We start from the raw sequence: 21,349 nt of genomic DNA on the forward strand, positions 1-21,349 counted from the left end.
CCATGCAGCAACAACCGCACGCCATGGGCTGTCGTTTCGATTTGGAGGCGCAGCAGACATGGCATTGCATGCCACACGATTCGGGACTCCACTCCTCCAAAGACTTGGGTCCCGTGTGTGCCCATTATGCCATGCCAGAGATAGATCCCAAGTCGGATCCGGGAAAACTGGTCAGGCTAACTGCCACTGCCACTGCCAGTGCTACTGCTCCTGCTTCAGCATATCCCCATCAAATGACAGGCGGCCCGATTATCTCGGACTGCCTCCGACCCCAGCTCTAACTCCGACTCAAACCCTGACTGTTGCCATCCTCGTTTAATATGTAATTATCTGGCAAACAGGCAGCAGCTTATTGATTCTGCTTTGACTTGCCGGCACCCAGGAGGCACTGCTCCACATCCCAGCTAATTGAATGGAAATTACCGGGGAAACAGCCACCTTAAAGGACTCGGGGTGGCCATGTGGCAAGTGCGAATCGAGAATCTAGACCAGACCCTCCAGTTGCGTTCCACCCTCGATTGGGGTGGCACACAAAGGAGACTTGACACTTGTACCGATGCTTGACCGAACTAAGCCGAGTAACCACTGAAACTAATGAAACCATTTAGCAAGTGCAAACGACCAGGCCAGCAGGTTCTGGGTGCCAAGAAGGGGTGGCTCACTAATAGCAGGAATTACGAGGATATGCACTTTGCACCATGGATGTATAAGAGCCATGAAGGGCGCAAAAACTGGACGGGGTTGGATCAATATATGCTAATGCGAAACTCCGAAGGGGAGATGATTGAAAAGCTATGTCTGGTATTTACCATTTAGGAAATGTTACTGTACAAAGCCAGTTTTTCGACTGCTACAATGCTCATCTAAAGATTTATCCACCAGTGAAGGCGTATTTTCTCATTAAAAGATGTAGAAATTCCAGCTATGGGAAATAGTTTCTGCATTTCAATTGCATATTCATAGGGAATAAATCAATCGAATATAACTATTTTCTTTACCTTTCCAATTAAGTGATTAGCCACGGAAGAGGCTATTTCTCTTAATCCCACCTCCTCGTAGAGATGGAATGCATCCATTGCATGTTATAGTGGTATTTTCAAATTGCACGCTTATGCATATAGTAATTTTTGAATGCGGAATAATAACGAGTAGTTGAACAAATTAAAGCACATTATTACATCATTAGTGAGGTACTTAATTACCTACTATAATGTCTAACAAAATCCATAATTAAAGCCAATGTAGAATTCTTAAATAATATAACGATGATGGTGATGACTAAACCCAGATTTTCCACTCAGGGGACTGCAACTGTAGCTGACTGGAGAGTGACAATTGCAAGGCATCAACGGCAAAAGACAGGTCTTGTGCTAAGTACAAGCTACTTGATTTTCCCCCGGGGGACGTACGTATGATCAAAGCTCTCCCATCTGGCACTTTTCGCATTTCCCGTCCCGGTCGAAATGGTGTTCTATGTGAGCAGAGTCGGACCTCGGACATTGCATAATCGGGCACTCGATGAGTGCGACGCATGGCAGCCAATAAATAAATATAAATAGCAGAGGCAGCGAAATGCGTGAGCTCAGACAGAACAGCCACATCGCCATTCGTCGTAGAAGGGGAAAAAATCCACAGCATAAACATCGAAAGCGTGAATGTGTAAAAAATAAAAATCAGATCGATGACCGCCGCCGACTGTGAGCAGACGCATGAATAATGGGCTGGGGAAAGAGATACGGAGGGGATCCCCGGTACCAAGAGGGGGCCAGGCAGCCACCCAGACAAATCCACGATTTGAACTTACCTCTTGAATTGGTCGCCGCATCGGCTATCTTTTGGAAGGCATCCAAATAGGCGGCGATTGCCTGGATGGCGGCCCTGCGAATGGAAAAGAGCAGAGAACAACATCATTATTATTATTATTATTTTGAGTATTACTGTGGGCCCGGGCAGCCGGATAGATTTAATAAACATCTTCTCCAATTGCCCGTGGGCGACATTTCAATTAGGCGACAGCTAGAAAAATAACTGAGGAGACGCACTGCCTAAAGAGAGGCTGCTGCAGGGTACCGAAGACCGGAATACCCCTTCATCAGCAGTCAGTGCATTTATAGAGATTTTGTAATATTTCAGAACTAATATTAAATTAAAATTGCATAGAAAAACTAACAAAAAATGTTAGGATGTGTGTATTTTGCTATTGGGAGAGTAACTATTTCGTTGGTCAAATTTACAATTCCATAGATTACCATTACAAAACAGTGAAGACAAATTTATAGTTTTTCTGTTTTGGAAATATCCAAAATTTAAAGAAAAGTTTCGAATTTAGTTTTTAAAAATAGGCGATTTTTAGCTGCTATAAAAGTGTCAAGCAAAGTTAGCTATATTTCTTGTTTGCTATTACTTAAAAAAATTATAATACATTTCTTAGTAAAGCCTATAGGAGATCATCCCTTGTTTTCGAAATCATTGTTGATTAATATCCAGATTTTTAAAGTGTTTTTAACTATTCTATAAGATACAAATAAAGTATGTGTGTGGTTCATATATCTTGCTATAATATCGTAACCCTCGTCAGGGGTACATCGAAAGGTGGTACCCACAGTTGTGGGTCTTGATCCGCTCAAGTGGCTGGGGAGCGTCCTCGCCTCGCGGGAACCCGGTCAAGATGTGTGTCAAGCGCAGTGGGCAAACACTCGGAGCGAGTTTTGGCAAGCTCGGTGATTTCAGCTCGGTCAACAGGATTTGGGGTAATGATTAATGCAGCCGCTACTCGGCGGCGGCTATATACTTATGCCTGCCCAGACATTGCTGCGGGGACCCGCGTCCGCAAGCGGATTCGGGCCAAGTCTGAGCATAAAAACAACAGGGAAAATAAAATAAACAAAAGCCCAGAGACCGTGTCGGTGGTCTCCACCCAGCAACAACAAATTTAGCAACTGAAGAAACAAAAAGCAGAAAATAAAAAGCACAGAAATGATCATAGACGTGGTGTGCCTGTGTGTGAGGAAGTGGAAAGCATAAAAGCAAATTGAGGTAAACGAATAATTTGTTTATTCACTCGCTTGATGTTCCCATTCTAAAGTTTTGCAATTGCAGTGGTTGTTTTGCCGCTGTTAAAATCTCGTTAAAGTCCGAAAAAACATTTTACAGAATGGAAAAACAGATTGTATATCCAATATATAGTACTCACCTCAAGCATGTGTGCAGTTTTCCGGCCTTAGCCACAAAGTCCTCCCACAGTGGCGAAGTGTTCTGCAATAGAGGAAAAGAATAAATTAGTTGACTAGTTGTTCAAGTTGGCCAACAAACAATCAGCGTATCCAATGATTTCTACGCTAAGTGCTTCTTGCCCCATCAAATCTTGCGTAAGAAGAAGGTTTGCCAACCCAATGAACACCAGACGAGTCCCAAGAAAATCAATAGAGAAGCCCCAAAGTCAGGGGACCCAATAAACCAACCTCTCATCTATCACGGAATTACTTTCGAATGACAAATAAAAGGACAAATGTTGTGTACGTGTTGCATAAAATGAATTTTCTTCTCCCCCATTTAGGGACCTTATTGCAGTTGGGAGACACATAGAAAGCACACTCACTTATAATAGGTAAATATAACCATCTGTAAATGTAGAGGAAGGAGGAGGTCCATGACCCATTCAACAAAAAGTTCGCCAATCGAGTTTCTACTTTATTTCAGCTCGTAGCGCAAAAGTTCAAAGTTCATCTCGTAATCTTTTTTATTTTTTGCTGGCTTTAATCTAATTGAGTTTGACTTTTGTTGTCTGCGCATTTCATTAAATCTGAATAAGGCAGAATAATATTGTGCGAATTGCACGAGCAAATAACCCAACATGACATGAATGGATACGCAAATTGAGCGACACATTTAGTATAATCAATGAGGGCGAGATCCATATGGCTCGATGGAAACAGTATCGACCATTCCCCCTGGGGTTAAGTTTAATTAAATTTTTCTTGCAGTCGAAGGTAATTTGGATTAACTAAATTATCAGCTCAATATGGGCAGTCGGAAGAAAATAACTTCAGAGAAATGAAGGGAATGAAGATGGTGATTGGCTAGACGGTCATAAAGACTTTCATCCATAATCCATAATCCGATTCGCATCAATCCCCCCAACAAAGTAAATACAAAATCCGTTTGGGAGCGTGTGCTTAGCCAGAGTGTGAGCCCAAAAGCAAGCTGAAATAGCTCCCACATGGTTTCTGCTCACATAATCCCGTCCAGCCGACTTATTTGGCCAAGACCACAAAGTCTTGCCGCTGGCTTATGGCCAAGCATCAGTGTCACGATGGCCGAACGGCAGCGGAAGGCTAGGAGCCGGCCGTAAAAGGCAGCTAAAGATTTTATGTACGCTTCTTGCTTTTTCTTTAAAGAGAAATAATAGCAAGTAAAGAAGCGCAAATGGTCAATAAAAGCGAAAACGAGTTTTCCGTTTTGTTTTGCTTCGCTTTTGCCCATAATAATGTTTCAATTACACAACAAATGACATTGAAAGCAAAAGCCAGGGGAGCCAGAAATCAGCGGGAGGCGTCTTAATGAAGACATAAAGTGTTCCAACTTACTGACCAACTCACCCAATCCAATCCAGGCCCATCCATGCCAACTGCAATTCCATTTCACTTTCGGTTTTTTTGCGCAATCGTGGCAAAAATTAATCCCAAAAACAACATAAGCAACACAAAAAAACCATCAAAATGCCAATTGTAAAATCGATTCGAATGCAAAATGCCCAAAAGAAGCCGGGTCTGGGCCAGGGCAATTGCATAAACAGCACGGCTCAGAGGTAAACGAACGAGACAAAAGCCGGGAAATACAAAAATAAATACGGCTCGGCAGAGCACAAACGAAATTCGAACGGAAATCGATTTTTGGATATTTTTCGCAAGCCTTTTATTTTTGCCCATGCAACAATTGAGCGCAACAAAAACCCTTAGCCAATGTGATGTAAAATAAATAAAACACATAATACCAGGGAAAATGGGGATTCCGACCATTACAGGCATTTACAGGTAGGGAAATGGTAAACAAACATGGTATGGTACATCAAAATATAGCAAAAACCTTAAAAATATAAGGGCAAAAAAAGAAAAAAAGATTCTATTTATTTCGTTGATTGATATACATATACCAATTGTGTTGTAAAAGTTTTTGGTATATTTCCCCGTGATATCATCACTTAAAAAATTCCATACATCTTTTGTGTGGGCTAAAAACGACAATGAAAATCAATAAATTTACCAGAAATCCGAGCAGAATAAATTCCAAAAGAGATCAAAATTTTCATAATTCTGTAGGCCCATTTTCTCAATGATTGAACCACGTTTCCAAGACGCGGCCCACATGCAAATTATTATTGTTTATACGTTGCAAAACCATTTTTTGTGTGTGACAACCGACCGCCAGCGACAGCTTGATAAGCGGTTCTTGCCTCGGTTGCGTGGGCTGCGGCCTGTCGGTGTCGGCATTTTGTGAATGAACATTTTGTAGTCTCTTGGCGGTGCCACCAAGCCAGCCTATAAGCCAGCCATCCACTCGCGGGCCAAAACACGCGAGGCTGTCATTACGTTGACCAGGCCCAAACCGTTCGCGTTGGCGTGGAAGTTGTATTTTGTGCTGGCGTTGGGAGAGAGCTCAGCTGGTCCTAATCTCGGTTGGGGTATCGCCTATATTATGAATGGGCGAGGTAAGCCAAGGTGCAGAGAAGTTAGTCAGGTTTGTTATCGTTCAGGAAGAAAAAACGACTAACAACTTTTGCCATAACGATACCAAACTGCTACAAGGCTCTTGTGATAATCATTTAATGTAAAAACTTTCATTTGAAATAATTTTATTTGTACAACCAGAAAATAACACATCTAAAATATCTTCCTCAATCTAGAATGAGACAAGATTTTCTCCATCTATTTTTCTGAAAACCGAAATTAAGTGTTTTTGATTTGAGAGACTATTGCAGAAACATTAAGATCTCCTTCGCATTTATTTCAAGAACGTATCTTCTCGAATATTTTGGAAGACAACTTATGACCATTTAATTGCTGCGATATCCGTCGCAGACATATTAATATTACGAACAAGAAATCTTTAAATTCCTAATATTTGTACTTGTTTCTTCTGGTTAAATGAATTAAATTTCCTGAAAATGTTGAACTTATTCACATTTAAGCACTGAATGCAGCTAACGCCGAGCTAGAGAACCCGAGAGCCGATCCCAAAGTCGTTCCCGCCTGTACATTGTGTACAAAACACTTTCCAGTTTCTGGCAGACATCGAAATCGAGTCTGTGCTCCGAGGAAGCTGTGCATACATATCCATGCACACCACAGCCTCTCCATGTGTATCCATTTATCTTGGCTGGCGAACTCTCAGCCTGAGCTAGACACCTAAAAACCCACAATTTATGCCAGTCAGAGCAGCGGCGAGCTCTCGGAAAACTGGAAAAGTTCACACACAGAGACGGGAAGACCCACACCTAGGCAGAGAGCACACAGCAGAGGCGAACGTGTGACTGGCATTATAAACTCTTGATCTTTCCAATAGCCTACAAAGGCGGCCCACACGAACCGACTCCTCAGCTGGTTCACAGCCCCATTCATGCTGCAATTTTGTTGCTGCTGCCGCCGCCGCTGCTCGATAATGCCCCAAAGATTCCCAGCAGCCGCAAGAGCTAGAAAAACAAAATAAGGAGGAGGAGGTGGAGATGGAGATGGCCAAAACGGGTTCAGAGCCATCCCGTCGCCGCGTCCTACATTGCACAAATTTTGGGTTGGCGAACAAAGCCGGAGCCCCCAGAAAGAGCCGTTTCTTATGCTAAATCTGAGAGCCTGCGAAGCTAGAAGTTCGCACTGATTGATTTTCCATGAGATCTGGCTTACTATATATGAGAGTTGCCGGCGGCCATAATTTTGGTCTTGGCCAGATGATGTTGACTTTGGAGGATTGCCCCGAGGGGAGGATGCAAAATCGTGCGCCGCTAATTTGCACCTAAAGACGGCCTTTGTTTACGGCGTTTTGGGTTTAGAAAGTAGAAAATTATTCGCCGGCAATATGAAATGAAAGTGTTCCGAGGGTTCCCTACCGCTCGAAAGTTTTCGCAAGTCCGCAAGAAATATTTACCGTAAATTGGCAAATCGATTGGCTCAATTTGAATCGATCGAAACTTATGCCAATCATCATCGGGTAATCCAATAACCGCCAGTTGCTCATGCATTTGCATATTCCCCCACCTAACAACGCAAGTCGTGACCCCAAAAAAATATCCATCCGCCTCCCAGACGAGTGTGTATGTAGGTACTATACCGATTCCCATTATTCTACCCGCCGTTACCCAAGAAGTTACTTGCAACACGCGGCCACCCGATATGGAAACCGCAACATGAACTCCAGTTGCCATCAACGCGTGCCACCAACCACAAAACAAAACGGGTAGAAAAAATATCTGCGCGGCATAAAGATACTTATAGGAAACACTTTAGGTGACGTTAAGTCCAATGCAGTTGGGTTAATTGAGGAAGGAAATCGTAATTCTTTCAATATAGAAGTAGAAGTATCACTTTAATTTCCACTTTCGTCAAAGGAACTATTTATAACTAATATTCATTTTTCAATGGACTTGGACCGAGAAAAGAGCAGAAAAGCATTATGAAGTAATGACTATTACTTTGCGAAGGAGAACCTCTTCTGTGCTTCCTTGACCAAACATCTTTTTAACAATTAAGTTTCTAAATTTGTACAATATTAACAATGTTTTTATAAGTTTATTGAATTCGTCCCCTATTTCAACTTTAAAAGATCTCCTCTGATTTCTGTGCAAATAGAATTTGGGCGTGGAACGTCATTCTCATCGGAAGCCTGTAACTTGATGACCATCTTATGACGTCCCCGAAGATTGGGGCCATGAACATTTTCAAGTTTAAGCCTTAAATCGAATGGCTCGTGTTCCAAAACAAGCTGCAAAAAATTAAAAAATAGTCTGATTCCTATTTCACTGTGCTGTTACCCGATTGCACTTACTCCGGGCTCTCTGAGGCACTTCTTTGCCACTTCGTGCTGATGGAGAACGAACCGTGTCCAGTACTTGTACCAGTACTGGTTCTTGTCGTACATGATGGAGCAAAAGTCCTTGGTGGCTATGCTGAAGATGGTGGGCTCCCAGGTGCCGCGGTTGAAGTGCAACAAATCGACCCTGGCCTGCAAGGATGCGGATGTTTGTGGCTACTTTTAGGGACTATAAGACTATAAAAGTGCGCGTGACTTTACCGAAATTCGATCGGTGGGCTGCACATCCCACTGAACGGTCACGCTGCCGGAGAGGTGGAGTATATCAGACTCCTGTTCGATCACAAAATCGTCGAAGTTTGCTGCCTCACCGACACTGATTGACCCGGGTGGACCCTCGGTACAGGTCGAAAAAATGTCCGGATCCTCGAGCATCAGTTCGTAGTCCGTGGCCCAGCAAGTGGTTACGCCAAAAAAGAGCAGCATCAGAGTTCTCATGATGATTACAGGCCCAACAATGTAGCTTTGACGTTCGTATTTATAGCTACTGTCGAATCGCTTGAAATTTGTTTAATCCAGAACACTTACGTAACATAAAGAACCATGTTCCTCCTATCAAACATTGTAAATCCGTAACATTTACATAACACAATATCTTCTCCTATCATAAAGATCGTGCATCCATGCCACATGATACGTTTCAACAAACACACTGTTTTTCACAAATTGACATTAACATTGAGAAATCAATGTCAAACCAATCAGGGACTTCGAAAAACACTACCAAGCTCTCAGGGGAAATATTAGTGAATTGTCAAAAAAAATATATGGTACATCTAAAAAAGAAGCATCCAAAAAAAGTCTTCTTTCTTTGGCAGGTAGTATATAAGTCGGAATATCACTGAACTTGCTATTTCAAAATTTAAAAATTTAGCATGGTCTTACTAACATTGATTATTTCTTATAAATAGAAGGCAATACAATCTTCGGCTTGCCGAAGTTAACTGTCTTTCTTGTTTTCCCCTAAGTTACGTTCAGTGCACTAAAATTATGGAAATATTATGTTTCTACTGTTTTAAAAAACACTAACAAGACATCTAAACACCGTTTTTAAGATTATCGCTAGGAAACACAGTTTTATTAACCAATAATTATTTAAAGAGATATAGTGGTTTTTATTCAATTTAACACACACTAAGTTTCTCTTTACAATATACAAACATAAGTCATGGCTTGTTTGTAGGACCTTAAGCTCCGCATCACTTTAACTTCTCGGCCTCTCCCCTGATTTCGAAGCATATGGTGTTCTTGCGCGGCACATCGTTCTCGTCGAAGGCTTCAAAGGTGCACACGATCTTGTAACGACCCTTCAGCGAGGTGCCTCGAATATCCGTAAGGCGCAGCTGCAGATCAAATGGCTTGTGCATCAGCACGGTCTAAAAAGGGAGCCACGTTAGAAGTGGTAGTCAAACGACCTGAATATGAGGGTCAACTCACACCACGCGTGTTGAAGCACTTCTCCTTAATCTCCTCGGGGTTTGAAATGTACTGGGTCCAGTATTTGTACCATGACAGATTCTCATCGAACATTGCGGCACAAAAGTCAGGAGTGGCCATGGTAAACAGGGTCGGCTCCCAGCTGCCGCGATTGTAGTGCATCACCGAAAACCTGCCCTAAAATGGAACTGCTTATTACTCTTCGGTGAATCTCGTTTTCAGGAAGACTCATTTTACGGAAATGCGATCGGTGGACTCTACATCCCAGGTGGCGGTGATATTTTCGGATACATGAATGATATCGGCGTCCTGATTGATTTCCAGATTATCTGCGTTAAATGCTTCATTGAATCCAATCGACCCTGGAGGCCCTTCTGTGCACGGAGCGAAGATATCTGGGTCCTCGAGCAAAAGTTCGTAGTCCGTGGCCCAGGAACTGGTTGCGATTACGATAAGCAGCAGTAGAGTTCTCCACATGATGATATACAAACTGTTGCGATTTTGGCTTTTATATAGCCCGTACCATAACAATTTCGGAATGTATTTTAATAGCGGATTAACACAGCTTAGCTTGTAACAAGTTAAGTTATAACCAATTAAAACGGATCTGTAATTTGTATCACAAAACACAACGAGCTTTTGAACAGTAGTGATCCGCTTCACCATTTCGGTGATTTTTAGAAACATATATTAGAACATACAAATGGAAAAGGGCTACATAAGGTATTCCAAATTCCAAATATTTTAGTTGTATTATTTCTAAGACCTTAAAATCCATTAAAACTTGTTGTTTAGTAATAAAAAAAAGTATAAAATCAAATCAAATAAAATCAAATTTGTCTCCATAACTACTTTGCATTATTGGGCGCGACAGCGACACACCCACGACGAATAATAGCAAGATAAATGGACAACATGCCTCAGTTATATCATGGCTTGTGAATCAGAAATGCAGTTTTAAATTCATTAAAATTAATTGCCCCTTGATTGCTGTTGTAGCTCAAATTAAACATGCAGAGCACTCGGCACAGTTTGAACCTCCACGTGTCAGCAACTACGAAGTCAGCTTGCCACAACAGTCATTCCACATCAGCAGAGGGGATGGCATCAAGAATTCTTCCCGCAAAGTTATTTACGGAATAATGCAAAGTAATTAATACAACTAAGTCGACAATTCTCATGCTCTCCAATTGTTTGTGGGGCTTGATGGGGAAATGCATTCGCATTCCTATGCCATCTCAGATTTTATTGTCTGCTTGTGGGAGGAGGCTGACGGATGGATTGAATTGCAATAGTGGCCTGCGTCATTCTGTCTTTAAACATTTGTAATTAAATATGAATAAAGATGTCGGACAAACTATATTTTTAATTTGTAGCATTTACTGTTTTAGTATATTTATAATACTTTTTATACCCCTTTCAGTTTTAAAACAATTATAAATGTATACATTTGCTCAGCAAGCGAAAGGACCTTGCACCAGATATAAAACGCCCGATGGCTTGATGTTCGCATCCTGTTCGGAGTGAACCCTCAACTATATACAGCGAGAATCACAGTGAATAACCATTTCCAGTTAAGATTCAGCCTTGAAAATGGCTTTCAGACTTTTCATACGAGCAAACAATACAGACGAGGGGAGAGAAGAGAAAAACCGCGAGATATTGTCATAGAAATGGTGTTTCCAAGCTGCCACTGCTAACAAAAATAAAAACTCATTTAGTCTTGTCGATGCTATTTGGCCATATAGCGAGTCGTCTATAAATACACAAAACCTGATATCTTACTTTCGTCTCATGGCCCACACAATTCAATGCAGTGTCAAAAATCGCAGAAAACCATTAGAGAATACTTTAAATGGGAATAACAAATAAATAAAATTAACAAAAAAAAAATGCTTTCGCCCAACGTGGGGCTCGAACCCACGACCCTGAGATTAAGAGTCTCATGCTCTACCGACTGAGCTAGCCGGGCACTTGCGACAACAGTCGCCAAAAAGAATTCGCATTTGGTGCCTGGTTAAGAACAAACTTGAAAAACGATATTATCTAATCAAGACATACTATAAATAATCAAAAACCTGATATATATAATCAAAAAAATATTGCAAACATGGAAGAATTAACTGCCTGAATCTAGCAATTTAAGTGCTTTACAGTAGCCGTGGCACTCGGACAAATATTGTCTGTCATCTACATAGCTAACTTTTAAAAACGGTAGAACACATTTTACTAAAATACTTAAAGGAAAGATACAAAAAATTATTTCGCCCAACGTGGGGCTCGAACCCACGACCCTGAGATTAAGAGTCTCATGCTCTACCGACTGAGCTAGCCGGGCAGTTGCGACACTGTGAAAAAAAAATGTGGCATTTATGCTTCAGTCTATGATCATAATCTGCAGAAGCGATCTAGAGAATCAGGATAAGCATTACCCTGATAGATAAAATAATATACCATTAAGTGAATTTACATACCGGTTCAACCCCTTCCAGCTCCCTTTGCCCTTAAAAATTAGTTTAGTTTTTTTTTACAAACTTATTTTATAAAATAATTTAGTATTCTTTATTTATTCAGGACTGAGCGCGATAGTCAAGAACTGTCTTAAAACTACACAACTGAGCTCTTTTGAATTCCGAAGAATGTGATTCAATAAAATGGCTAGATTTAGTCGTATAGTATTCCTAATCCGAAATACACTATATTTTTCATAGAATCGGGGTTATACTTTTTTGCTATTGCAATACACTACAAAAAACCGGTATAAAAAAGTATTTCGCCCAACGTGGGGCTCGAACCCACGACCCTGAGATTAAGAGTCTCATGCTCTACCGACTGAGCTAGCCGGGCACTTAGAATAACAACAAAAATATTTTCGATTCAATGCTAACGGAACACAATCTGAAAAACTATCGATAAAAAAGGATAATCTTTAGAATGATATGTAGAAAGGTATGCGTTTACTATATTTAAAATTAAATCCAACTAACTATACACAAAAATGTACAATCCTTGTTTTTATGAACAGAAACAATTAATTAATTTTGTATTTATTAATAAAACAAGAAGGATCTCTATAGTCGACTGACTTCCTTCAATGTCACGTAACCTTTATCATAATAACCACTTTACAAAATAATAACCCTTCAAATTTATTTTCTAGAAATAGTTTAGTAACTGACTGCATCTAGTGCTCCTTATCAAGAACATCTTTACTCAATACTTTTACGTGTTGAGTTTCATCACACTTTTTAACAACTACAGTAGTTCTTCTACTCTACGAGAAACGGGTACAAAAAACTATTTCGCCCAACGTGGGGCTCGAACCCACGACCCTGAGATTAAGAGTCTCATGCTCTACCGACTGAGCTAGCCGGGCACTTGATGCGAATACAAAAATTATTCCATTCAATCCTTAAGGGACACAATATCCAAAAACTATCGACAAAGCTAGGATAATCATTCCGTGCTTAATAACACTAAAAAGCATTCAAAATATTTAAAAACTTTAGAAAACATTCTCTAATGCATTTAAAATAAAATAAATTGTTAAGCTCATTATAGGAAAATTATCCAACAATTGATTTAAGTAATATTGCAATTAAGAACAAGAAGTAGAAAGATCGCTAAATTCGATTTAATTAATGATCCTATATAAATCTTAACATTTTGCGAAATCGGAGTGTTCACAAAAATGATCGAAGATATAGCTAGCTAAGATTAACTCGTCCAGTGAGTGATCCTGATGAGGTATAAACCATTTTCTGATTAGGGTCGGATAAGGTCACACTTTTTATCGGTTACAATATGTCCTTTTACACTGCCAGAAATAGGTATAAAAAATCATTTCGCCCAACGTGGGGCTCGAACCCACGACCCTGAGATTAAGAGTCTCATGCTCTACCGACTGAGCTAGCCGGGCACTTGATGCGAATACAAAAATTATTCCATTCAATGCTTAAGGGACACAATATCCAAAAACGATCGACAAAGCTAGGATAATCATTCCGTGCTTAATAACACTAAAAAGCATTCATATTTAAAAACTTTAGAAAACATTCTCTAATGCATTTAAAATAAAATAAATTGTTAAGTTCATTATAGGAAAATGATCCAACAATTGATTTAAGTAATATTGAAATTAAGAAAAAAAAAGAAGGATCGCTAAAGTCGACTTAAATAATGATCACATATAAATCTTAACACTTTGCGAAATCAGAGTGTTCATAAAAATGACCGAAGAATATAGCTAGCTTAGATTATCTCGCCCAGTGAGTGATCCTGATCGAGTATAAACCATTTTCTGATTAGGGTCGGATAAGGTCACACTTTTTATCGTTTACAATATGTCCTTTTACACTGCCAGAAATAGGTATAAAAAATCATTTCGCCCAACGTGGGGCTCGAACCCACGACCCTGAGATTAAGAGTCTCATGCTCTACCGACTGAGCTAGCCGGGCACTTGTGAAGATTGCCAAAAAGAGTTCATGGCAATTTATGCTTTAGGCTAAGAATCCCAGCTAAAAATATATAATATAAAATAATATAGTGATACTGAATAAAAACATTTAACAAGCACAATTAACTAAAAGTGTCGTATCAAAAACATTATTTAGTTCCATTTAATCACCAACCCTTTTCGCCACTGTTATTTATTTAAAAAATAACCTAACTTAGCCAACCAAACATCACAAACAGAACAAAAAAATTACTTACTAAAGCATGTCAGATAACAAATAAAGACAAAGACCTTTTTAATTCCAAACAGGAAAATTATCTTGCTATCTTAACCGACCCGAAGTCTTTTTGAAAATCGTAAAAAACCTGCTCTCGATGCATCTGAACAAACTACAGAAAAACAGGTATTTTGCTTCCAAATTAATTAGGTGTTAGCCTTATTTTAGGCCAATTAATTTGAAAATATTTGTATTAATTTTGTATTCAATTGGAAATTAGGAAAAATAAAATATAAATCGCCCAACGTGGGGCTCGAACCCACGACCCTGAGATTAAGAGTCTCATGCTCTACCGACTGAGCTAGCCGGGCAATTGGACGTCATCACTGACTGTCAAAATTCGGGGAATGCGAGCAAAATCTGTGCGAGTGTTACCTATAATTAAGATGATACCTACATATACTATACACTATAAAAAGCGTCATAAAATTAGTTTTTAAATAATATTATAGAAAATAATCATTTTAGAAAAACAGCAAAAATACATTTTAATTATAGTGAACCAATCCAAGTGCAGATTGATGTTATGTCTACCATCTGATCAATAATAAACATGTACGACCAACGTATCTGAACGCCCATTAGTGATTTTTTAAGGAAACGATTTTATCGAATTCGATTAAGTGTGCAAATAGAACCATTGGCATGCGACACAGAAGTGTATAAATGGGGCATTCACAACTGCAGCCTCATACGGGGAACCTTGTTAAAATGAGGGCTACGTTAAGGATACTTTTGCTCCAAGTGTTCATCTGTTGGACTAGAGCTGCTGAATACCAGTTAGTTCTGGACGAAGACGGCTTTTTAGCTCCATGCGAGGATCAACAGGGAAGTCCTTTCAACATGGATAGCCTCTTGGACATGTCCACTCCTAAAGTAATCAATGCAGGAAACAAAATTTCGATAGAGGGCGAACACGCTGTCATCTGGAAAGACGTTCAGCCTGGGGACACAGTGAAGGCAAGTCGACCATTTAGGAAAAATATTCTACTAACTAATTAAATATCCTTTAGTTTTTTGGGCAAGTCTATCGCCAGGATAAGGACTCCTGGCAAAAGACAATGTTCTCCAGCAACAGCAATAATTTTTGCCACAGCATGTTCGACAAGAACGCATATTGGTTTAAATTCTGGACTCAGTACATATCAAATTCCGATGAAATTCGGAAGAAGTGCTTAAACACTCCGGGCGTAAGAAAGTGTGTATTTAATATCTAAGGCAATATTAATTTTCTCCGTCCGCAGGCCGTCTTGAAATATAAAAACTTCGAACTGAATTTCAAGGCCAATTTGAATGTACCTAATCTGGAGGGGCGCTACAAGATTGTCATGCAGCTCGAGGCGTTCGATAAGCACAATATTAAGCGCCCAGTGTCCATTTGCACGGAATTCCGCGGCACCGTTTCGAAGGCCTAATCGCGACCATTATATATGCATGCTGCACTACAGCGAAACACCATTAAAGTTTATAATAGAGCAATCACAAAAAAAACAAGACCATGAGCATTGGGGATTGGGATTATAGGGATCCTTGGGGTCGCACGCGAAGAACTTCCGTTCAGTTCGCCATGAAGTCCCAGAACAGCCAGCCGAAGCAGACGGACAACTTTCACGACTGGGCCGCCGAGTTGAGCCAGGAGTCCTCCATCCACGGCGTACCCTACGTGGCCCGGAGGGATCTCCACTGGACCGAACGCCTCTTCTGGACGGCCATAGTCCTGGCCTCGGCCTACTACGCCATCAACAGCTGCCTGGCTCAATGGGATAGGTTCCAGGAAAACCCCATTGTCTACGAGTACGAATACCTCTTCGCGCTGCGAAACTTCACTTTAATCGGGGTCACACTTTGCACCAGCTATGCTGATGAAAAGTCGATGGAACAGGTCGTAAACCAGTAAGTTTTGGTTTGGTATACCCAAGATAGTGAGGGATAGAATGACGTGTTTTGAGTGTTCGGAACATCTATAATGTTAAATTCGTTGTCTATGAAAATGTTGAACAATAATTCTTAATTGGTAAACAACTTTCTAACCCCCTGGGCGCAAGAATCTCTAGAATCCGCAAGCAGATTTAGTTAGAATGGTTTTGCTAGGGATACGGAATATACATTTTATTGGGCTGGGAACACTTTTTTATACCTGAATCCATCGAACCTTCCGCAAATCTAAATTAACTCTAAGAGTAACAAGTACATTTAATTGTAAATATTTTGACATTTTTTACTTGAGAACTTGGGGAGTAGATCCCAGGCAAGACCCAGAAAAGGCAAGGTACTATATGGAGTTTCTGGACGTGCTCAACCACCTTCAGTACAAGACAATGGAGACCCTAAGCCCTTTCGAGAATGATACCACTCTGGACAACTTGAATTACGTGAGCATGCTGCTCGATCTGCAGAAGAAGGTTATTCCCACTGAAATCCCCGTTGTCTTTGCGTCGACCATTACGGAGGTGGGATTATGCCAAACCACCAGCCAGCTAAACCGATACGGCAATCCCTATGGCAAAATGTAAGTGTTCGTCTATATACGCAGCAGTTACCCATTACTCAGCAAATCTTTCGTCAATAAAAAAATCCTTTCTTATTTCAAGACACTTTTGAAGGTTTAATAAAAGTTAAACTATTCGTACCTTTTAACGAGAGTATTTCAGAAATATAATTTTTAACTCTTAGCTTCAGCAATAAACTACTTTTGTTTTGTGAGATTACGTTTTTTTGAGTGCATTTATCTTTTAGAGAAAACTTGCCAGTTTCAAAAGTAAAGCAATGCGGCTTCTTCAGCGAATGCAACTGGTCAAACAAGCCATTCAATACCATTAAGACCCACATGTTTTTGGTGAGACGTAAAAAAAATGATTTAGAAAAACATTAGAATAACCCAAAGACCTTTTATAGTACCTGCACGATGTCAACGAAGTTATGCTACCCGACGATAAGCGCACCATCTTTTTTGATGCCAAAGTCCTAAGCTCCTATATAATCGGGCTTTTGCTTCACTCGGTATCGGCGGACAGAGAGGTGCGAAACTTACCGGTGGCATATCGCAAGTGTCGCTACAATGACGAAAACTATCTTGAATACTTCAGTGTGAGTTTGACAGTGAAACATGTCATGAAAGTGGCACATCTAAAAGTAATTTCTCTTCATAGCCGTACCATCCGAGCCTGTGTCGCCTGGAGTGCCGCATCAAACATGCGCTGAGCCTGTGCCACTGCAAGCCCTATTTCTATGCAGCAGCTCCAGAAGCTCCAGTTTGCAACATATCCGGAATGCTCTGCCTGGCCCGCTCAAATTGGCTGGAAAGACCCTGCGAGTGTTTTCCATTGTGTCGGGAAAGCACCTACAACATTTTCCAAGTGGAGGAGCAGAATGGGGTGGGTGTGGGAAACTAGCGTTCTTCATAACCTCCAACTGATACTCTAATTCCATAAGGGCGATGACAACTACACTGGCCAGGAGTTCGAGCGAACGGTGATAATCAACACAAAGCTGCCCAAGATGGGCATGAAGCGGAGAGTCGTTTTCAGCACGGACCAGTTGATAATGTCTTTCGGCGGAGCCATCGGCCTCTTTCTGGGTGCCAGCTTCATGACCATTTACGGCCTCATCAATCTGTTCCTCACTTTTTTAGCTTATAAATGCAAAGAAAGCTATTTTAAAAAACTATGAACCCAATATGGGCAGTGCCCATTGGGCCCCTATCATAAACATTCAAATATTCCAACTAATCAGAAAAAAATGTATTGTATCAATATATGTACATACATACTATACATCGTTTTATGAATTCACACATTGTCGAAGGCTTTCGGATATATCCATCGCAAAGTAAAGTTACAAAAGCGGGCGAACACGCTGTCGTCTATAAAGATATCTTGTAAATATTACTTAATAACATTTTAAATATTCCTTAACTTTCGGGTCAAGTCTACCGCCAGGATAGGGACACCTGCCATAGTGACATGTCATTTAATCCAAGGCAATCTTTACTTTTTTCATTCTGAGGGCGTCCTAAAACATGGACAACTGGATTTCAAGGGCAATGAGAATGTCCCACCCCTCAAGGGCGCTTTGGCTTTGCAGATCAAGGCATTCGATAAGCAATAGGAAGCTCCCAGTGTCCATTTACACGAAATTCCGCGGCACCGTTTCGAAGGTCTAATCGCGACAATTACATATGCATGCTGCATTACAGCGAAACACCATTAAAGTTACTAATAGAGCACATCACAGCACAACCAGACCATGAGCATTAGGGACTGGGGGCATTACAGTTATCCTTGGGGTCGCACGCGAAGAACTTCCGTTCAGTTCGCCATGAAGTCCCAGAACAGCCAGCCGAAGCAGACGGACAACTTTCACGACTGGGCCGCCGAGTTGAGCCAGGAGTCCTCCATCCACGGCGTACCCTACGTGGCCCGCAGGGATCTCCACTGGACCGAACGCCTCTTCTGGACGGCCATAGTCCTGGCCTCGGCCTACTACGCCATCAACAGCTGCCTAGCTCAGTGGGATCGGTTTCGGGAAAATCCCATTGTCTACGAGTATGAATATCTCTTCGCGCTGCGCAACTTCACCTTCCTCGGGGTCACACTTTGCACCACCTACGCGGATAAGGAATCGGTCGATGAGGTCATAAAACAGTGAGTTTTAATTGCGGAGGAACCCAATGTTCAGTAGGCTTTGAGTAGTGACATTTATTGTCGCCGGAAGTAATGGAATTCTACATCAATCGCCAAGTCCCTATAGGTTTTTTCTATGTTGAGCAGTTTCCATAACAGTAAAATAGCTCCAATTTAATAAAATATTAATTCCAAAACTTCTAATGTTTCCATACGAGAACTTGGGGAGTGGATGCCTGGCAAGATCCAGAGAAGGCAAAGTACTACGCGGAGTTTCTCCTTGTGCTTAACCACCTTCAGTACAAGACGATGGAGACCCTAAGCCCCTTTGAAAATGATACCACTCTAGAAAACTTGAATTACGTGAGCATGCTGCTCGATCTGCAGAGGAAGGTTCTTCCGACTGCAGCCCCTGCTGTCTTGGCGCCGATCATAACGGAGGTGGGTTTATGCCAAACCACCAGCCAGCTAAACCGATACGGCAATCCGTACGGCAAAACGTAAGTTTAGAATGTTAAAAGTCTAGTGTCTCGACTATCAGTTACCCATTACATGCTTTATTAAAATTAAATTATTGATCATTACCTCTCTGTTATAAACATGTTTCCTATTTAAATCTTTAACATTGAATTAAATGGTTTAAATCGGACCATCCATTAAAAAGTTATAAACAGATAATGGAATCGACGCTAGGTGGCGTGTTTTACAATCTTGTGAACAGTCGCTTTGCTGCTGGCATATCTCCATCTCTCTCTTACTCCTATTATATATCTGATAGTAGAGGCTATCGATATAGCGTTTTCTTTCATCAGTGTAATCTAGGGTTTATTTTGAGAACTTTTATCTGTTAGGGAAAACATGGAAGTTGCGAGAGTGAAAGACTGCGGTTTCTTCAGCGATTGCAATTTCATGAGCAAGCCATTCAATAGCATTAGGACGCACTTGTTTCTGGTAAGAAGTGGAATCTATCAGAAATACATTAGAATAACCCTGAGCCAATTTATAGTACCTACACGATGTTAATGAACTTATGCTACCCGACGATACACGCACCATCACTTTTGATGCCAAAGTCCTAAGCTCATATGTTATCGGGGTGATGCTTCACTCGATATCGGCGGACAGAGAGGTGCGAAACTTACCGGTGGCGTATCGCAAGTGTCGCTATAATGACGAAAACTATCTTCAGTACTACAGTGTGAGTTTAACATGTTTCACGAAAGTGGCAAATCTGAAAAGTGAGTTCTCCCAATAGCCGTATCATCCGAGCCTGTGTCGACTAGAGTGTCGAATCAAACATGCTCTGAGCCTGTGCCACTGCAAACCCTATTTCTATGCGGCAGCTCCAGAAGCTCCGGTTTGCAACATTACCGGAATGCTCTGCCTGGCCCGCTCAAATTGGCTGGAAAAACCCTGCGAATGCTTCCCGTTGTGCCGGCAGAACACCTTCAACATTTTCCATCAAGAGGAGCAGGGGGTGTGTGTGGTGTCATGTGTCCTTAATGACCTCCAAATAATCCATTCCATTTTTTCTAAGAGCGACCCGAGCGAGCAATTCGAGCGGACATTGATCATCAAAATGAAGCTACCAAAGATGGGCATGAAGCGGCGGGTCGTCTTCAGCACAGATCAGTTGATAATGTCCTTCGGCGGAGCCATTGGCCTCTTTCTCGGGGCCAGCTTCATGACTTTATACGGACTGGTCTACCTGTTCCTCACTTTTGTAGCTTATAAATGCAAACATTGCTTATATGAAAATTAATGGCTGTAATATGTGCACCTTTCAAAAAAATTTGCAAGTCTAGCATAATCCAAAAAAAACTTATTTGTTCCTTTTATAACTTTATTTTTTGTCTGTTAAATTCTCATAATCGAAACCTTTTTCTGGTGATTGCTTGTTTAATTACCCAGACACCTTAAATGTTATTGTTAACAGGAAGCACGTAACATCTTTTTTTAAAGACGTTTTTTCATGTAACCTTTATTGTGAAGTTTAATAATTTTCTAATGTTGTTGTTAACACAAATGTAGTACAAACTTCAAGGCTTTTAACGATTTCATATATATAAAAACTCCTGCTTTTGGTAGACCGCTTACATAAAAGATACAAAACACTAGAACAGCAAGTACTAAAAGTTTCTTTTGCTGAACGCACATTATCTTGCAAAATAAACATAAAGCTAATGAAATTGCTTTAAACTTAACGACATCAAAGTGGTTTGATGGCCTGGCCGAGCATCGTAAGCACCGAGCATCGTAAGCGGCGGCAATTGTTGCAGGGCCACAATGTGGAAGCCACAAAAGTGGCAGCTTGGCAGTGAAGAAAGCGACACGTTCGGTTCAGCTGGGTTCAGAGAGCAGAAAAATTTCACTTTTGCGGAAAACTAACTCATAACCAACTGCAGTGCGTTTTCCAGCCGTTTTCTGTTACCATCAGACCCATCATCGCGGCGTGGCGGAGATTTCCTATTGTCAAA

At 40.9% G+C, this 21,349-nt stretch overlaps 6 protein-coding genes and 7 non-coding genes across 50 annotated transcripts in view; 3 read left to right on the plus strand and 10 right to left on the minus strand.

The window, feature by feature from the left end:
• LOC108030095 (protein MTSS 2) overlaps positions 1-21,349 on the minus strand; it is a 44,918-nt gene that overhangs the window by 10,795 nt on the left and 12,774 nt on the right. For all 38 annotated transcript variants that reach the window (XM_017102775.3, XM_017102757.3, XM_017102743.3 and 35 more), the window contains exons 3-4: positions 3,194-3,255; positions 1,805-1,878 (exon numbers count right to left, since the gene is read on the minus strand). In XM_017102775.3, coding sequence (XP_016958264.3) covers positions 1,805-1,878; positions 3,194-3,255 — 136 coding nt within the window. The remainder of the gene's footprint in view (positions 1-1,804; positions 1,879-3,193; positions 3,256-21,349) is intronic.
• Positions 7,557-8,550, minus strand: LOC108030101 (uncharacterized). Its single transcript, XM_017102787.3, has 3 exons — positions 8,281-8,550; positions 8,035-8,211; positions 7,557-7,971 (listed from the first exon to the last, which is right to left on the minus strand). Exons 1-3 carry the CDS (start codon positions 8,515-8,517, stop codon positions 7,795-7,797), a joined length of 591 nt encoding a protein of 196 aa, XP_016958276.1. The 5' UTR covers positions 8,518-8,550; the 3' UTR covers positions 7,557-7,794.
• Positions 9,171-10,029, minus strand: LOC108030100 (uncharacterized). The gene is made up of 3 exons (XM_017102786.3): positions 9,754-10,029; positions 9,517-9,693; positions 9,171-9,455 (listed from the first exon to the last, which is right to left on the minus strand). Exons 1-3 carry the CDS (start codon positions 9,991-9,993, stop codon positions 9,279-9,281), a joined length of 594 nt encoding a protein of 197 aa, XP_016958275.1. The 5' UTR covers positions 9,994-10,029; the 3' UTR covers positions 9,171-9,278.
• On the minus strand, positions 11,416-11,488 carry Trnak-cuu (transfer RNA lysine (anticodon CUU)). Its single transcript has one exon. It is a non-coding gene; the product is annotated as a tRNA-Lys (tRNA).
• On the minus strand, positions 11,782-11,854 carry Trnak-cuu (transfer RNA lysine (anticodon CUU)). The gene has a single exon. It is a non-coding gene; the product is annotated as a tRNA-Lys (tRNA).
• On the minus strand, positions 12,291-12,363 carry Trnak-cuu (transfer RNA lysine (anticodon CUU)). Its single transcript has one exon. It is a non-coding gene; the product is annotated as a tRNA-Lys (tRNA).
• Positions 12,820-12,892, minus strand: Trnak-cuu (transfer RNA lysine (anticodon CUU)). Its single transcript has one exon. It is a non-coding gene; the product is annotated as a tRNA-Lys (tRNA).
• Trnak-cuu (transfer RNA lysine (anticodon CUU)) lies at positions 13,363-13,435 on the minus strand. The gene has a single exon. It is a non-coding gene; the product is annotated as a tRNA-Lys (tRNA).
• Trnak-cuu (transfer RNA lysine (anticodon CUU)) lies at positions 13,902-13,974 on the minus strand. Its single transcript has one exon. It is a non-coding gene; the product is annotated as a tRNA-Lys (tRNA).
• Trnak-cuu (transfer RNA lysine (anticodon CUU)) lies at positions 14,489-14,561 on the minus strand. The gene has a single exon. It is a non-coding gene; the product is annotated as a tRNA-Lys (tRNA).
• Positions 14,960-15,735, plus strand: LOC108030098 (uncharacterized). Its single transcript, XM_017102785.3, has 3 exons — positions 14,960-15,210; positions 15,264-15,440; positions 15,495-15,735. Exons 1-3 carry the CDS (start codon positions 14,962-14,964, stop codon positions 15,663-15,665), a joined length of 597 nt encoding a protein of 198 aa, XP_016958274.1. The 5' UTR covers positions 14,960-14,961; the 3' UTR covers positions 15,666-15,735.
• LOC108029850 (uncharacterized) lies at positions 15,818-17,960 on the plus strand. Its single transcript, XM_017102339.3, has 6 exons — positions 15,818-16,143; positions 16,478-16,759; positions 16,987-17,086; positions 17,146-17,337; positions 17,400-17,624; positions 17,683-17,960. The coding sequence occupies exons 1-6, from the start codon at positions 15,818-15,820 to the stop codon at positions 17,917-17,919; spliced, it is 1,362 nt and encodes a 453-aa protein (XP_016957828.1). The 3' UTR covers positions 17,920-17,960.
• Positions 18,568-20,767, plus strand: LOC108030097 (uncharacterized). The gene is made up of 6 exons (XM_017102784.2): positions 18,568-18,893; positions 19,091-19,372; positions 19,724-19,823; positions 19,879-20,070; positions 20,128-20,349; positions 20,410-20,767. Exons 1-6 carry the CDS (start codon positions 18,568-18,570, stop codon positions 20,632-20,634), a joined length of 1,347 nt encoding a protein of 448 aa, XP_016958273.1. The 3' UTR covers positions 20,635-20,767.

Source organism: Drosophila biarmipes, chromosome 2R (assembly GCF_025231255.1).
Source record: "Drosophila biarmipes strain raj3 chromosome 2R, RU_DBia_V1.1, whole genome shotgun sequence".
In the NCBI taxonomy this organism is placed as follows: domain Eukaryota; kingdom Metazoa; phylum Arthropoda; class Insecta; order Diptera; family Drosophilidae; genus Drosophila; species Drosophila biarmipes.